The sequence below is a fragment of the Neopelma chrysocephalum genome, unplaced genomic scaffold (assembly GCF_003984885.1).
Source record: "Neopelma chrysocephalum unplaced genomic scaffold, ASM398488v2 Primary Assembly neopelma1_106b, whole genome shotgun sequence".
NCBI classification, from domain to species: Eukaryota; Metazoa; Chordata; class Aves; order Passeriformes; family Pipridae; genus Neopelma; species Neopelma chrysocephalum.
In genome coordinates this window covers 891,570-906,919 of record NW_020897771.1, presented here as the reverse complement: position 1 = coordinate 906,919, position 15,350 = coordinate 891,570, and the positions used below count along the sequence as shown (strand labels likewise).

The 15,350-nt window shown below is 42.4% G+C and overlaps 1 protein-coding gene across 5 annotated transcripts in view; it reads left to right on the top strand.

Moving 5' to 3' along the window:
* ANO1 (anoctamin 1) overlaps positions 1-5,127 on the top strand; it is a 79,009-nt gene extending 73,882 nt beyond the window's left edge. For 4 of the 5 annotated variants that reach the window (XM_027696309.1, XM_027696308.1, XM_027696307.1 and 1 more), the window contains 3 exons: positions 225-409; positions 1,726-1,831; positions 2,773-5,127. In XM_027696309.1, the coding sequence (XP_027552110.1) occupies positions 225-409; positions 1,726-1,831; positions 2,773-3,033 (552 nt within the window). In that variant the 3' untranslated portion in view covers positions 3,034-5,127. The remainder of the gene's footprint in view (positions 1-224; positions 410-1,725; positions 1,832-2,772) is intronic. The other variant, XM_027696305.1, reaches the window with a different exon arrangement.
* Positions 5,128-15,350: the final 10,223 nt, after the last annotated feature.

Sequence of the window (15,350 nt, the reverse complement as noted above, 5' to 3'; positions counted from 1 at the left end):
CCACAGATATCTCAGTTGGCGTGGAATTACTCCATCTAATACCCTGCGACTCAGAAGAGCAGGGCAGTAAACAGCGCCTTGTTGCAGCAGTGAACGCCCCATTTTTAGGGCCCCGAAGGCTGCAGTGTCCCCTGAGTTGCATGAGTTGTTTGGGCAATTAATGAGGGTGTTATTAACGAAGCAGTGCCTGGATATTGCGCTCACTCTTTACTCTTGTGGCTTAGGCATTTGTGATCTCATTCACATCCGACTTCATTCCACGCCTCGTGTACCTGTACATGTACAGTGAGAATGGCACCATGCATGGCTTCGTCAACCATACACTATCCTCTTTTAATGTCAGCGATTTCCAAGCAGGAACAGCTCCAAACGACCCCCTGGATCTTGGCTACGAGGTCCAGATATGCAGGTACTCCCTTGAATGATATGAAGTGTTTTCGCAGCCAGCTGAGGACATGGCAAATTTTTACATCCCTTGTATTTTCAGTTCCTTTTTAGCACCTTGGTAGCTTTTATATCCATTACCTTGAACATCTTGGCTTACATATTAAGCAATATTAAGCCTGAATATGAATTACTGCTTCTCTTTTGGGAAATGGAGATTAGCATTAGTTAAATTCACTGTTTGTCTGTGCAAAGAGAATAAGGAGGAAAGAGACATTCTAGGGGAGAAAAAAGAGAAAGATGACTTTCACATGTAGTGAAAACTTACAGAAACTGATCAGGGAAAAATAACCTTGCCTTTATAATAATATTATTTTATATTTATATAAAATATTGTTATATTTATATTTATTATTTTATATATTATTATATATTTTATATATTATATTATATTTATAAATTATTATTTTATATAATTATTTATTATAAATTTATATATAATTACATATTTATATATTTATTATATAAATTTATTATTTATATAATTATTTATATAACATATAAATATAAATATCACATTTATATTCTTTATATATTTGACAGTGCAAGTTAATTGGCTGCAGTGACCTTTAAACAGAAAAATCACTCTAAGATGAAAGGAAAAAAAAAAACAACCAAAATTGCATAAGTATTACCTTTGCTTGCTTTTACTTTCTCATGGTTCCCTTCTGGTGATCTCTGGGCACAGGATGAGTGAGGCTGACAAACAGGTTTTAGCACAGAACTCACTGAACAGCAGTGTCAGTGTCATGGTCTAAAAGCAAAATGCCAAGTTTATTTGCTTTCTAATCCCAGGCACTTTCTTCTTGCCATTCCATCAGTTCTTTGATAGTTCAAGGACTTTTAAATAATTTGAAAATATGGGGCCCTAATTCTTTCAAAATATTGACAGGATGCTGTGGTTTTAAACTGGTTTTTACTGAGATCAGTATTTTTGCCTTTAAAATTAGTTTGAAAAATAGATGTTGTCTTTTTACCTATCTTGAAACGAAATAAATCATCTGAGCTGTGTATTTTACTCCATCTTACAAAAAATTGATATTATTTGTACTAATCAGAGGGTATTAAGATGGAAGACCTTTAAATTTGAGTAAAGCTTGAAGGTTATGGGAGACTTTCAGCTGTGCCTTGCTTCTGAAAGGTTGATTACAGCATCATGCTGCAATGGTGAACTTTCTTTTAGACAGTTCCACTTACTGTTTGACTCCTTGGTATTAATTGTTTATCCCAGTGCTGAAATTTCTGAATGACATCACTGATTTACTGAGTCTTGTTTTGCAGATACAAAGATTATCGAGAACCCCCCTGGTCTGAAAACAAATATGACATTTCAAAGGATTTCTGGGCTGTCCTAGCAGCAAGATTAGCCTTTGTGATAGTTTTCCAGGTAGGTTACACTGCAGGCTGCCCTTGGGAATAAGTTATTAGGCCAAAGAAATATCTGCTTTCACAGTTGTTTCATGGAAAAGCAAAAGAAATTTGCCCATCCTCATCACCCTCTTCGTACCACCAACCCAGGTACAGGTATATCCTCAGTGGAAAAATCCATCCCCAGGGATTCCCTGAACTGGTTTGATGCAGAAGAACTTAATGACTTTAGAGAGCAGCAAAGCACAAGGCTGATACTAATTAAGTCCCACCAATTTCTCCCGTGGGACATCAACAATTTCAATGAAGCAGCATAAATTTCATCCAAAATCGTTTTTAGAGCCAACCAAGACATGCAATTTCCGAAATTTTCCCAGTTACAGTTTAAGTCGCACCTGAACAAGAAGGCAAAATATTGTAATTTGTCCTCAAATTACATTATTCCATCACAACAGTGACGCTGGTTATTGTGACACAAGTGTTTTAAGTTTGCCTTACCTGAAAAACTTGTTTCAAAAATTTATTGGGGTTTTTTGGGGATAAAATATGTATCTTTTTGTGAAAGACCCCCCTTCCCTTGAATCAGAAACATTTAATTGGAATGTGTTTTACAAGCTGTCACCACTTTACCTCTTGCATTTGCTTCTGCCTTCCTGCTGCAAAACTCCTGAGCCATTTATCACTGCCAGTATTTCCTTTGGAATTCTCAGTGGCTGTGACAGTATTTGTACAGACATCACAGAGATCTGAGCCTGAGGTATTTTTTTCTTCCACTTCTAGCATGAGCAAGCAGTTGAGGTGAATTCGGTTCAGCACCAGCCTTGTGACATGCAGCTGATCCCAACTCAAATATTGTCCTTTCTTCATCCTTCCTCCCTGAGTACACCAAAACCAGCCCCTTTCCCCACAGCCACCCTTTCATTTGACCTTGCTGACATTTTCTCACAACTTCATTTCCAGAACTTGGTCATGTTTATGAGTGACTTTGTGGACTGGATTATCCCAGACATTCCCAAGGACATTAGTCAGCAGATTCACAAAGAGAAGGTTCTCATGGTGGAGGTCTTCATGAGGGAGGAGCAAGGGAAGCTGCACATGCTTGAAACCTGGAAAGACAAGGACAAGAGAAAAGGTGAAAACTGTAACAATCACAGCCCCAGACTCTCCAGGAGCCACAGTGGGAGCTTGTCCTCCTGCCATTCCTATCCTCTGGATGTGTAGAGGAGGAGGGAGCTGAGTATGTCGGGGCATTCCACGAAGCCACAAAGGGCAGGACTCGAGTAATGGACAACCTGGTGCATGTTGAAGGATGTGCTGCCATTTCGCTCCCATCTTTGTGAGAAATGCCCTTCTTGCAGACATGGAGGACCACATTCTATTTCTGGTAACGTTCTTTTTCTTTTGCACAAGCAGTAAATGCAGGGAATTTTTATATTTCATCATTAGATAACATTCTTGACGTTGGCGTGCATTAATAAATGCAGGTACTTAGTACATCTTGCTAGAGATATTCTCTGAGAATTTGACCTTAGCCCATTAATTAATGGATGAAGTAAAAGGTAAATTTTAAATAATAATAACAAAATATTTTTGGAAACCCGGGTTTGAAGGTCCATGGGGTAACTTGATAAATTATATGCAAAATCAGTTCTAGAGTGGAGAGAACCCACGTAAAGCCTCCCAGACTGACTTGCTTTCCAAGACTGGGTTTAGCTCTGTGTCTGAAACAAGCAGAGCTTTAGTGTCACATCAGGTGTTTAGGGCACTTGTGGCAACTTGCTGTGCATCCAAGACCTTCAGAACCATCAGGAAAGGGAATCTGGAAAGTCCTTTTTTTACCATTGAGGGACTGATGCGGATGGAGCGACCCCGGTGCCCCAGGCTGCGGTTCCCAGCAGCTCCTCCCCTCATGGCCAGGCAGCAGCAGCACAATTTTGGGATCCTCCCAGCAGGGAGATGATCACAGAGCATTTTGTGAAATGCCCTGAACTAACGAGCACACGAGGAGCTCCAGTGACTCACACTGCCCTGCCCAGTACTTGGACACTGTTGTTGCTGAGGAAATCCCCTTTTCCCTGTTGTTTTAGCACATCCCCTTTTCCCAGCCAGGTTTTCCCCTGTAGCCCTGTGTCCTCTGCAGGAGAAGGGAGTCTCTGCACTCCAGTTTCTCCCACAGATTTTTCTGCTGTTGAATGGCATTTCCCAGAGGCTGTGCCAGAGGAGTAAACCCAAAATGTGTCCCACTCACTGTCTTCAGTGGAAGTTTTGCCTGCACTGGGGCTACAGGACCAGACCTTCAGTTAGTTACAGGACTCTTCTTTTGTCTTAAAATACTCTATCTTTTGTACAAGGAGCTTCCCTAAAATATAAGTGTAAAATCCTTACCTACCATGCCTAGTTAAACCCCATCAGTACAACTCTTTTAAAGCATAATACATTTTAGTTTTGCTTTGTCAACCGATAAACTGCACTTCCAAATAATATTGGTGCAATTAACCTGATTTCTTTTATTGCTTTGTCTTGTCCATGGCACTTGCATTGCAAATATAAAACTGAAAAAAGAAAATAAAAAGGAAAGATTTCTTTAGAGTCTAACTACTGTATGGTTTGTTAAAAAACCAAACGTCAAAAGGCTGTTTTCAAGAGAAGTTGGTTATTTCTTTTTTCCTTTTCTTTTTTTTTTGCCAAACTAATTTAAAGATTAATGCTAGAACTTAAAAAAAAAAAATTGCCATATTTAGCTTTTGATATATTTATTTGTTTTAAAGTATGTGATAAACTTGATATTTTTCTGTAGTCTGTCCAAAGAAGGTACCAGAAGAGAAATTATGTGGAAGAGAGAAAATGGTATTAACCAAATATTCTTGAAGCTTATTTAAAATATTGATCCAACCAAAGATTTTTATTAATAAAGGGCTTATATTTTGTTAACTCTTGTTTCTGTTGTATTTTGACTTGCAGGAATGTCACTATTTTTAAAATTTGTAACTTATGATAGTGTGTTACTGGAGGGCCAAATCCTGCCTGATTCATTCCCACGTAAGTGTTATTCCTGGTAGTGAGCGTTTACCAGATCAGGCCCACTGACTGCAAAAGGACTGTGAGTGGGAATAATTCAAGCAGAATTCTGTCCACACATCTTGTTGAAAACATTGTTCTTCCTCTCATTCCTTGGTAGCCCAAAAGATCCAGAAGAAAGACAAACCTGAACTACCTGTTCTGAAGAGAAATCTTAGGGAACGTCCTTGAAGGGGGATTTAATCTGTAAATACTCACCTGAAAGTATTCCCAACTTAATACTGACATTCCTGTAAATGGTAGAACTATATCCTGAACACATACTTAGCAGAGTTTTTCATTATTTGCTGAAATCATGAAATAGTAACAGTTGCTTATACTTTCTTTTGTACAGTAAATTGTTTGAAATGGAATTTTGTATATAAAAATCTGTATTACTACTTAAATATCTATAAAATTCTTTCATGGAATCATTTTTTTAAGAAAAGCAAATATATACTAAATCTGTTTTATTTTGGTTTTGGTTTGTTTTTTGGTTTTTTTTGGGTTTTTTCTTTTTCTTTGAACACTTATTTGAAATAAACTTAAATATGCAAGAGTTTCTCCTGTGGGACAGGTTCTGTTCCCAGCTCTCCTTGTGCTCTGAGTGTACAGACATCTTCCTAACAAAGTCAAAGGTGCATCTGGGGTTTTGAGCTGCTTGGAAGACCCACATGGAGATAAAGTGAATCCCCCCTGAAATCCTTCTGTCTCCAAGAGCACAGAGGGAGTTTTTGGCTGCACTGTAGACACTAAATATTAAGTGATGGCTCTTAGCCTGGGAGCTTTCATTTTCTTCTGATTTAATCTTTGGCATTTAGCAGAGTGTAACGTGTAGGAGCTTTCACTAAGACATTTGAAATGGGAGGGAGAATGCTAATTGCTCCGTTCTTTTAATTTGAAAAGTGGATTAATTACTAAGAGTGGAATGGTGAAAACAAAGGAATGACGCTCAGGGATTCCTTTGACTCAACTCTGAAGGGAAGCAGAGTGGATGTCACACTTTCTCTGCCTTGAGGGACCTTCACAGGCAAAGCTGGGCTCAGAACTTGATTTGCTGATTGAAATTTTTTCATCTTCTCCCATTTAACTGTTCTGTGAGAAGGCTAAAGCATGAGGCTTCATACCAATCCTCCTTTTCTAGCCAGAAAATATGAAACACTTTAATTCGTGACATTTAGTTAGAAGGTGGGAATTTTGTTCTGAGAAAATGAACAGCAGGAGCAGGTAAATCACAACCCAGCTGGTAACTGTTTGGGTTTGTCAGTTCTTAAAGACAAAATAGTAAATAAGACCTTGTTTTATATATATATATATATAGGTAGATAGATAGATAGATAGATAGAGAAAAATAATGCCTTCCAAAAACAGGCTTGCACTGTGGTTGGTTGTGGTGCTTTTCCTGAAAGTTTTCTCGTATTTTTTGGGATGTGAGTAGAAACAAGTTTGTTTTTTAGCAATAGCAAATTTGAGGTAGGATTATGCTAATAAGGATTCACTGGAAGAGAGGGGGGGCAAAAAAAACCCTTAAAACAGAGAAGCAGGGATCTGGAAGTGACCAAGGGATACCTGAACATGCCTCAGTGTGACTCCCAGGGACTGTACGGGCCAGGTTGGATGAAAGATAGCAAAACAAATATTTTATTTGTAAAAATACAGCTGAATTCTGTATTGATGTGACAGTATCTCCACAACATGCATTCAACCCATTCTTGGCCTGCTTCTGCCCCAAAACTGTAAGTACAAAACCCCACTTCCCAGCCCTGCTTTGATCAAAGAGAGAAAAAAAAAATCCCAAACCCAAAGTCCTAATGTATTAAAGAGGAAAGTCATTATACCAGTTTGCTTGGTCCAAGAGAGGAAACACAGACAATAGGAAAGATTACTGCTGGAAATGGCTCTACAGAGCCATCTACAGATCATTTTTGAACCGTTGCTAAATCACAGTTTGCTTTTTGCCATCCAAAGTTTGTAGCAAAGACACAGTGTCGGTGCATCCGAGGAGGAAATCATACCCACCCTATTGTGTTGCCAGTAGGAGTCTAAATCTTCTGGATTTCCGTGTCATTGTGTTTCTAAGATACTGTCCTACAAATATTTTGCAGTCTCAAATAGCTTAAGGATGAATAAGTCTCACGTCAAGGCACAGACACATTTCTATTTTTAAACCCTCCGTGCTCTGTGGTCCTGAGCTGTTAATGATCCTTTTGGCTGTGGTGATCTCCAATAAGCAATGAAAATTTACTTTTCTTCCTGATACCTCAGGAGTCTGACCTCTCCTGAAGTTCCATAAGTCACTTGAGTGCATTTATATTTTCCTATGAAGTTTTCAGAGTAAACAACTTTTCTTCCTCTTGCCGCTGAAGAAACCCTGTCTTAAAATTTATACGAATTCCATTCAAACTCTGGTTCAATTATTTTGCACATTTGAGCACTATTTATTCCATGACCAAACACAATATGCCATTTTTAGTCCAGCGGAGAAAAAACAAAATTCTTTTTTTAACCTTCTTTTTTTTAGCCCAACAGGCCTTTTGGAAGAAGAAACCGACTATTAATGGGGCTTCTTTTGAACTTTAAGCTCCATCCTTCATTTTTAATGCCACCTGATTCCAGGCCACCTGAAGCCAAAGGAAGTAATTCCATTGATCCCCCGTGATTGCAGCATAATTTGTATGAGGCTAAGAATTGCTTATTGAGTGATTGGTTCCAGTTTGAATAAAAACTCATGACAGTTATTGCAGGTTACTTTTATAACCCACGGTGTCAGCTAAAGCCAAAATACGTTGATGCAGACGCATTGTGTGAGCAGTAAAGAGTTGGGTTCTAGTTCCCACCAGGTAAAGGGCTTGGAAAATCCAGTCATGTGAACTTGGTTACAACAAGTTTTAAAGATTTTGAGGTCGTAGCTTTCACCTTGCTCGGTACCGCCTCTGTGAGAAAATTCAGGCCAAAATGGGAAAGGTATCCAGTGGGATGTTCATGAGAAAAAAGATACAAGATGTTTAGCAGAGTGTTCGTGCTAAACAAACTTTAAAAATAATAAATAAATAATAAAGCCCATTTTTCAGGGCAAGAGGCAGGTCGTTAAGCAACCTGTCATGGAGCAAAAGAAAAGGTTATTCCCTGTTTTTACTTCTACATGGAAAGAGTGGCCACCTTCTCTAGCAGGACTATGAGACGGAGGTTGGGGAAAAGGTGCAAATAAGGAAGAGAGGAAGGAAGGGCTTTTGGCTGATGCTCTCTTAAGTTAGCTGACAGATCAGCCACAGAAGTTGTTTTTTCTGGAAAGAGACTGGCTTCCTAAGGCAAGGACATCTTGTAGGTGGGTTATCAGGCAGCCTTTGCCAGTGTTCCTGCAGCAATGTGCCATCTCATCCTGCCAAGTCATGCAACCCTGTCGGTCCTGTGTTGAGGTGAAAGCTGGAAGGCTTTGGTCCTTTGGAAGGAATGCGATGAAAACAGAGCAGGAAGGAGACAATATCCCCAGGATCAGCGAGAGTGTGGTGACTGTGCCTTCTCCGCTGCATTGAGAATAACACCACGATCCTTGGCAATCAAAAACAAAACAGTTCCTCTCAGAACACTGAGCAGATCAACCTATAAACTCTCACCCAGGTTCCAGAACTTGTGAAGTTGTGTCCTGGTGGGTACAAGCCCTTTGGCTCTGCAGCAGGTAAGTTCTCAAGCCCCAGAGGGGACGTGCAGGTGAGTGGCTGCTCTGCCTGCTCTGAACCGGGACGGCAGCGCCGGTGCTCGTGAGCATGGAATTCCCAGCTGTCCTGGCTGGAGCATGTAATTACAGGAACAGCTCACATTTCTTAAGGTATTAATCTTCAAAGTACATCTGTAGGTAAAGAAGGAAGGTAATTGCAAGTAATTAACCATCAAGTCAGAAAGTAATAGATCTCAGCAGGCCAGACTTACTGCACAACCTCTCTGGGCAGCAAGACATGGGTCTATAGTCTGGTGGTTCTGGGCCACCCTCCTGAAGTTTTTTAGGTATTTTACTCTCCTCAGGCACTGTTGGAAGCAGGAGGGGATTGGGAGCAGCGAAGGAACAGTGCAAATCCAGAGAGTAAATTACTGTGAATTTCAGCTACATCATCTTCATCCTGTCTTTAAAGGGCAAAAGAAGTAAAACCAAGAGTCGGTTCTGAAATTCTACTGAGCTCCTCGACTTCTGTCTTTTTGAATTTTTACTTCTGAAACCAAATTTCTCTGTATCTTTACAATGGTTGTCTTTTAGCTCTGACAGGGAGAGCTGGAGAGCTAAGCTGGTCATCACCTCTGGGGCTTCTTGTGGATAAGAAATGACAGTTAATTACTGCCAGGTTCAGGTGCTTGGCAAAGATGTGGCACAGGCTCCATCTGCTTTAAAAAGCCTCCCTCCAAACCTGGTGAACAACAGCAAAGCAAAATACATGTCCATGAGTATTTGAGAGACAAGAGAGAGAGAGATCTTGGGTCTGATCTTAAATTACAAGTCATTTTATTTTTGTTGCATCTCTAAACAAGAGCTACACAGGGCGAAAACACAGGATGTGGCTTTTTGAAGGCAGGCAGACAAAGCTGTGGTGTGTGTAACTTCCTTACTTCTACAGTGTACAGACTGTAAGGAAAATACATAAATGCTATATATTGATTTAGATTAATCCAGTCCTCTCTCAGGAAGAAGCGGGAGGAGCTGGGGGTTGGCACGGTGCGGTTTGGGGTTTTTTTCTTTTCCTGTTTTTCTGGTTTCCTTTTCGACCACTGCGGTGCTGGGCAGAAAAGGCTGGAAGAAAGACTCGGAGCGGCTTCCCGACTCGCTTTGCAGACATTTGCCGCCTTTAGAGGAGGCACAAATCCCCGCGGAGCTGAGCAAGGGGTGAGGGGACCGCAGCCGGGTGCAGCGAGCTGGGACGGGGCTGTGACCAGGGGAGGGTGTGCGCAGTCCCCCAAAACCCGCACCCAAAACCAGCCCGAAACAACCCCAAACCCCAGAGCAAAGCGCCGCGGGATCGCGCCGGCCCCGCCCCCCGCTCCGCCCGGCCCCGCCCCCCGCTCCGCCCGGCCCCGCCCTGCCCGTCCCCAAGAACGTCGCTGTCCCCGCAGGCCCCGCTCCCCGCCTCGCTCCCCTTGTCCCGGGAGAGCTCCCGGACGGGCCGTGACAGCGGAGCTGCCACCTGCCCTTCCCCGGCCCCAGCAGCGCCCACCGGGGCTGCGGCGGCGGGAGCAGCGGTGAGGGGACGGGGGCGGGGTCGCGCGGAGGGGCGGGGCCGGGCTGAGCGGGCGGGGCGGGGCCGCAGGGACAGGCGGGCTGGGATTGGGCGGAGGCGCTCGAGTGCTGATTGGGCAGCGGCTGCGGCCCGCGGTATATAAGGTTGGGCGGGGCAGGTGGGGCTCGTTGTGTGTGAGGGCTGAGGGTGCGGCCCCGCTGCTGCCCGGGCTGCGGGGGTGAGAGCGCCTTGTCCGCTGTGTTTGTGGAGTGGGGGAGCTGGGGGGACCTCGGAATCCCAAAGCCTTTCCCCGTGCAGAGGAAAAAGCACGAGGCGGATGGAAAGGATCCCCAGGCACCTGCAGGCACAAGGGACTCGTACAACTGTGATTTTCCTACAGCCCTTGTAAGATGGGCTTTCAGGGTACCATGGGTAATGTGCCAGCTCTCCTGCTGGAGTTTTTGTCTGCTATATTTGAACACAAGGAGTAGAACTAAAGTCAGGTCTGAAAGCAGCTCTTCAGAGAAGCCTCTAAGACTCAGCTGGTGAGTTTTAGAAGCCAGGCATTCCTACAACAGTAACATATTTTAGGAGCAGGCAGGGCGGGGCCGGCGCGAGCTCTGTCAGAGCAAACCTGCTCCATTCCAGTGAATTTCTCTTCCGAGCTGTGGGATCGTAGGGTTTTCCAGGAAACAATAACGAGGACAGAGGTGAGGTCATAGGCTTCCAGTTCTAATGATTTGGTGGACATAAGAGTCATCCCGGTATGTTTAACACTCCCCTATTTCTTTCTGGAATAATTTTAAAATTATTCCCGGCCCCCGGGCAGGGCTGGCCCAGGGGTCCCCATTCCTTTAGAAAGCAGGAAGTAATAATTCCTCCCCCAAGAACCAAGGAAGGGGGATGATGAAACCAGATTTGCTTTCTTATTTATTATATCTAAAACCCCGTGAGTAAGTAACCTAATCATATCCTGTGTCACTTAATGTCTACACAAAACTATTCATGTTTTCAGAGGAAATGAGGACTGTGGATAACAACTGCACTGTGTTCGAGCAGACCAGACACTCCCTCTCTAATCAGAATTGAAAAAAAATGACAGGCAGTGACTCACTATTATGGAAAATACTGTATTGGCCCATTCTGGAAGGGAAGAATGAAAATCACAAGTACCTGAGGTAATACTTGTTTTTAGGAAATGTGTTCCCCCGTTTTGGTTTGTCATTGTCTCCAGTCACAGGTATTGTGAACTCACTACTGAGTTTAACTCAAAAATCAAGCAAGTGTGACCAGGGTCACTCATTTCTGTTAATTAAAGCAAACTTTTAGTGCCTCTGGGAGACACTTAGGTATTTTTCTGGTCTGTGAAGACGCCCTTCTGCAGGCTGGATGCAGAGAAAAAGTTTACACTTTTTCACACCATTTTCATGACAGTGACCAGGTCCAAAGCAGAGTCTGTTAATGCAGCAGAGATTACAGCTGAATGTTCACAGACACAAAAAAAAATCCCTGCTGCTGCTATTTCAACTGCAATGCTCTGCAACAGACACTGAAGTGCTGCTCCTCAGTAAGGAAAGGGGAAAAAACCCTTTCCTTGGGTGGGAGGATGAAGTCCTGTGGTGTAGGACTATTTACATGCTTGTAAGAAATACTTCCAAGTGATGCAAAACTTATTCATTTTCTGCAAAATAATTCTTTTTGTTATCCCGACCTTTTTTTTTTGTAGCTGCTCTGAATATTGTATTTTCTAATACAAAGAAGGAGACTGAAGAAAAACACCTCAGTTTGCAGAAAATAAACTTCAATGTGGCAAGCATTTACATTTTCATGGTTTTATTGGGCTTAGGAACTGGCAGTACAGAGGCTCAGGAAAATAAGGAGACCAAATTTATACACTCTTGAGAAATTAATTAGCATTAGTTATCAAGACTGGTAATCAAAACTGCTGGATTATTTCCCTGGATGAATAGCAACTTCCAGTTTGGATCTTAACTTCCTTTGCTTCGCTCTCAGCCAGTCACAGAGCAGGGACTGAATTGAATGGAAATAGAAATAGAAAAGGCCTCAAAAGAGATCTAATGATCATTCACCGCTATTTGGGGAGTTTTTTTATTTCCTCCCTGGCTTATTTCACAACAACATTCCTCTGCAAACAACCCTGGCTTTCTGTTTTCTCTGCTCCTCTGTTTTTCCAAGTGCAAAATTGATGTTGCAGAGCTTAAGTGATAAATATGGTTTAGAGGAATGAAATGTGCCGGGCTAATATATACACACAGCTTTATTGACATGTGAAATGTTTGTCTGAATGATTTCATACTTACATGGTATGATGAAAATTCACTACAAAAATAGGTAAAAAGTCAAGTCAGAGGTTTTTAGCCGGAGAAAATAAACAAGAGTCTACAATTTACCCTTCCCCTAAAGTTAAACTAACTTCTTCTGCCAACAATAACACAACAGAGCTATATCAACAGAATTATATCAACACTTCTGCTGTTTCAATATGAAGTTCAAGCATCTGTTAACAACTTATTGCTTGTTGTTGTTGTTACTTGGCCAGATCTTTTATCTGTATACAACCTATTCATGCCGGAGTTCACTCTCTTTTCAGTACTTATTTACTTTTCCCACACTCTGCTTCTAATTTTCTCTCTCAACCCCCAATAATTTGACGTTTCTTATAGGCCCTTTTGTCAGGGACAGTTTTCTCTTAGGATCCTTGGTTTCTTTACAAATGGTTTCCTCACCAAAGCACTTCTTTCTTGTGCTAGATGTTACAGCAACAGAGAGGTAATAGCTGACAAAAGAGACATGGAGAGATCAATTCATTCACAAAAGAAAACACAGAAACTGTCTTTTCTTTGCTGAAAATGGGAATTTTAGGTTTGGGGTTTTTTTCAAAAAATGGGTGAGAGGCATTGAATAAGTATGCTGAGAAATTTTCTGGAAATCAGTTTATTCACCGTGGGAGTATAAAAGCAAGCAAACAAAAAAATCTTTTACAGCCCAATTCTGGTAGTAGGGAGGGGTTTGCATTTTTTTTAATGCAAAATCTGCTCTTACCTTGAAGAAAAAAGGAGATGCTCCTAATTCCCTTGAGAGATAACAGCAGTTATAATAAAAGAAAGCTACAATTGACTTGGGCCTCAAAAGAGAGACAATTTCTCAGCGCTGAGACAGGATTAAATAAATACACCCAGTCTGTGCCAGCAGGTTTGCCTGACCTGTGTCTCAGAACTGTCAGGGATGAGAATTTTAAATTCTTCCTTGGTTATTTGCTATGGAATTGTGTGGTAAGTTAGAAAAGTTATCAAAGCTGCTCCTCTTAAAAACCCTGCAGCTCCTAAATACTCTGTTTTATGGACTCGGGCAACTGGAAACTGCATCCCATCATGTTATTTGGTCAGAAAATAAGTCTGCCTGCTCTTTCCAGCTGCAGGGATTTTGGGAGCACCCATGGGGCTTGCACTGTCATATCCATTTTCCCTTATCACAGCATAATGCCTTGAATATCAACCCCACCTCCACCGCATGGATTTTCCTTTTTTCTTCCCCTTGCTAAAAGAGGAAACAAATACCCTCTTTGACAATTCTACTTCCCCCTTGACAGTCAGCCCAGCCAACCTAATGAGTGCCATTAAGCAGCTTGGAAAGAAACGGCAGCAGACCAGCAACATCCTTGACCTGATTCCAGTGTTTGCCTCTGAGGACACCTGTGGGCTATCTCTTCATCCTGCACATTACTTAAAGCAACTACATCATCAGGAAATAATCCTGATCCAGAGAGTCTTTCCCCTCTCTGCTCTGTATAATCAGAGTTCCTGCAGAAGCACATCTTTTACACCTCACAGACCTGGGAGCAGTGCTTTACCCTCACGCAACAGGACTGAACCAACCACAGTGATTTATTTTTTTACTTATCTTCCTTAGATTTAAGGCATGTCATTGAAGGTCATCCTGCTTGTGTGCCACCGAGTCAGAGCCAGAAGCAGAGGAGGAGCAGGAGCAACCCCAGCATATCCTGATGGCTTTTGTTTAAAAAAGTTCGTGTGAGGATGTTGTTTAATCCAAACTACTCAGAAGTCCAAATCAAACCCTCTACTTTGTACTTCCTCACCTTTATACATGCCCCAGGTTTATAAGCAGCATTAGCCTCCAAAACATAACTAACAGAATTCTGCGCAAAGTATTAATTAAAAACTAACACCTAATTCCTCGAAAAGGCTGAACTCAAGGTTTCATGATATAACAGCTCCACCTACCTGGCTTTTTAGGCATCACCACGCGAGCTGCAAAGTCTGCTTGCCAGGCCTGCTCTAGCACACCTGGAAAGACATTTTTACATTTGTAAGAACAATTTTCTTATATGATCGCTAGGAATGCAAAATAAAGATGAACATTAAGGCCAGTAGAAAAGTTTCTCGGCTCACTGCCTGTATGCCATAACTCCAAGACAGATTTCTTACTAAAATGCTTGTATTTAAACGTGCAGTTCAACAAACATCATGAACATCATGAAACACATCATGAAAGCACACGGGATTAGCTTCATGTTTCACTCTTCCCTCACTGGGGAATTGCTTTAACATATAGAAAGGGGAGAATAAACAATAAGTAGTGGGAAATAATTTTAGAAAAACCAACCATGATCCAAAACAGAGACATTATTTCTACGTCCCATCACTTGTCTTTATAACAGTCTCAGAATCTGTATACGTGCTTTTATTTGGAGTTTTTGCCCGTCGCACAGTCCGGAGGGACCTCTGGCAGCTGCGCTGCCCAAGAGCTGCCGTGGGACTGCTGGGGAATGCACCACTGGGAGCAAGACAGAAATAAATTCATTCAGAGCACTACCTCGAAAGATTGAAGGAAAAAACCCCTAACATTCCAGTGCCTCCCTTTTTAAAGGGAACCGTGTGAGCCGTGTGTGAGCCGGGAGGCTCCGGGCTGTGGGAAAGCACCCAGAGGGATGGAGGGAGCACGATGCTCCTCTCCTTGCTCCATCCTCAGCACAGCCCTCGGGATACTGGGCACCACGGATGGGAGATGGCCCTGGGGGTGCTTCCCTCCATCCCCATGGATTCTGCTGCCCCCCCCAGAGCCAGAACCACCTCCGGAGGGGGGATGGAATGCCGGGCATGGATGCTCGGCTGGAAGGCAACACGTTCCCAGCAGCACCCAAATCTCTGCAGCTCCGTGTTTGTTCCTGCCCAGCTCAGCTGATCCCCCTCTTCAGCATCCCTGGACATTGTCCTCCTTCATTGTGCACCTTGGAAATGG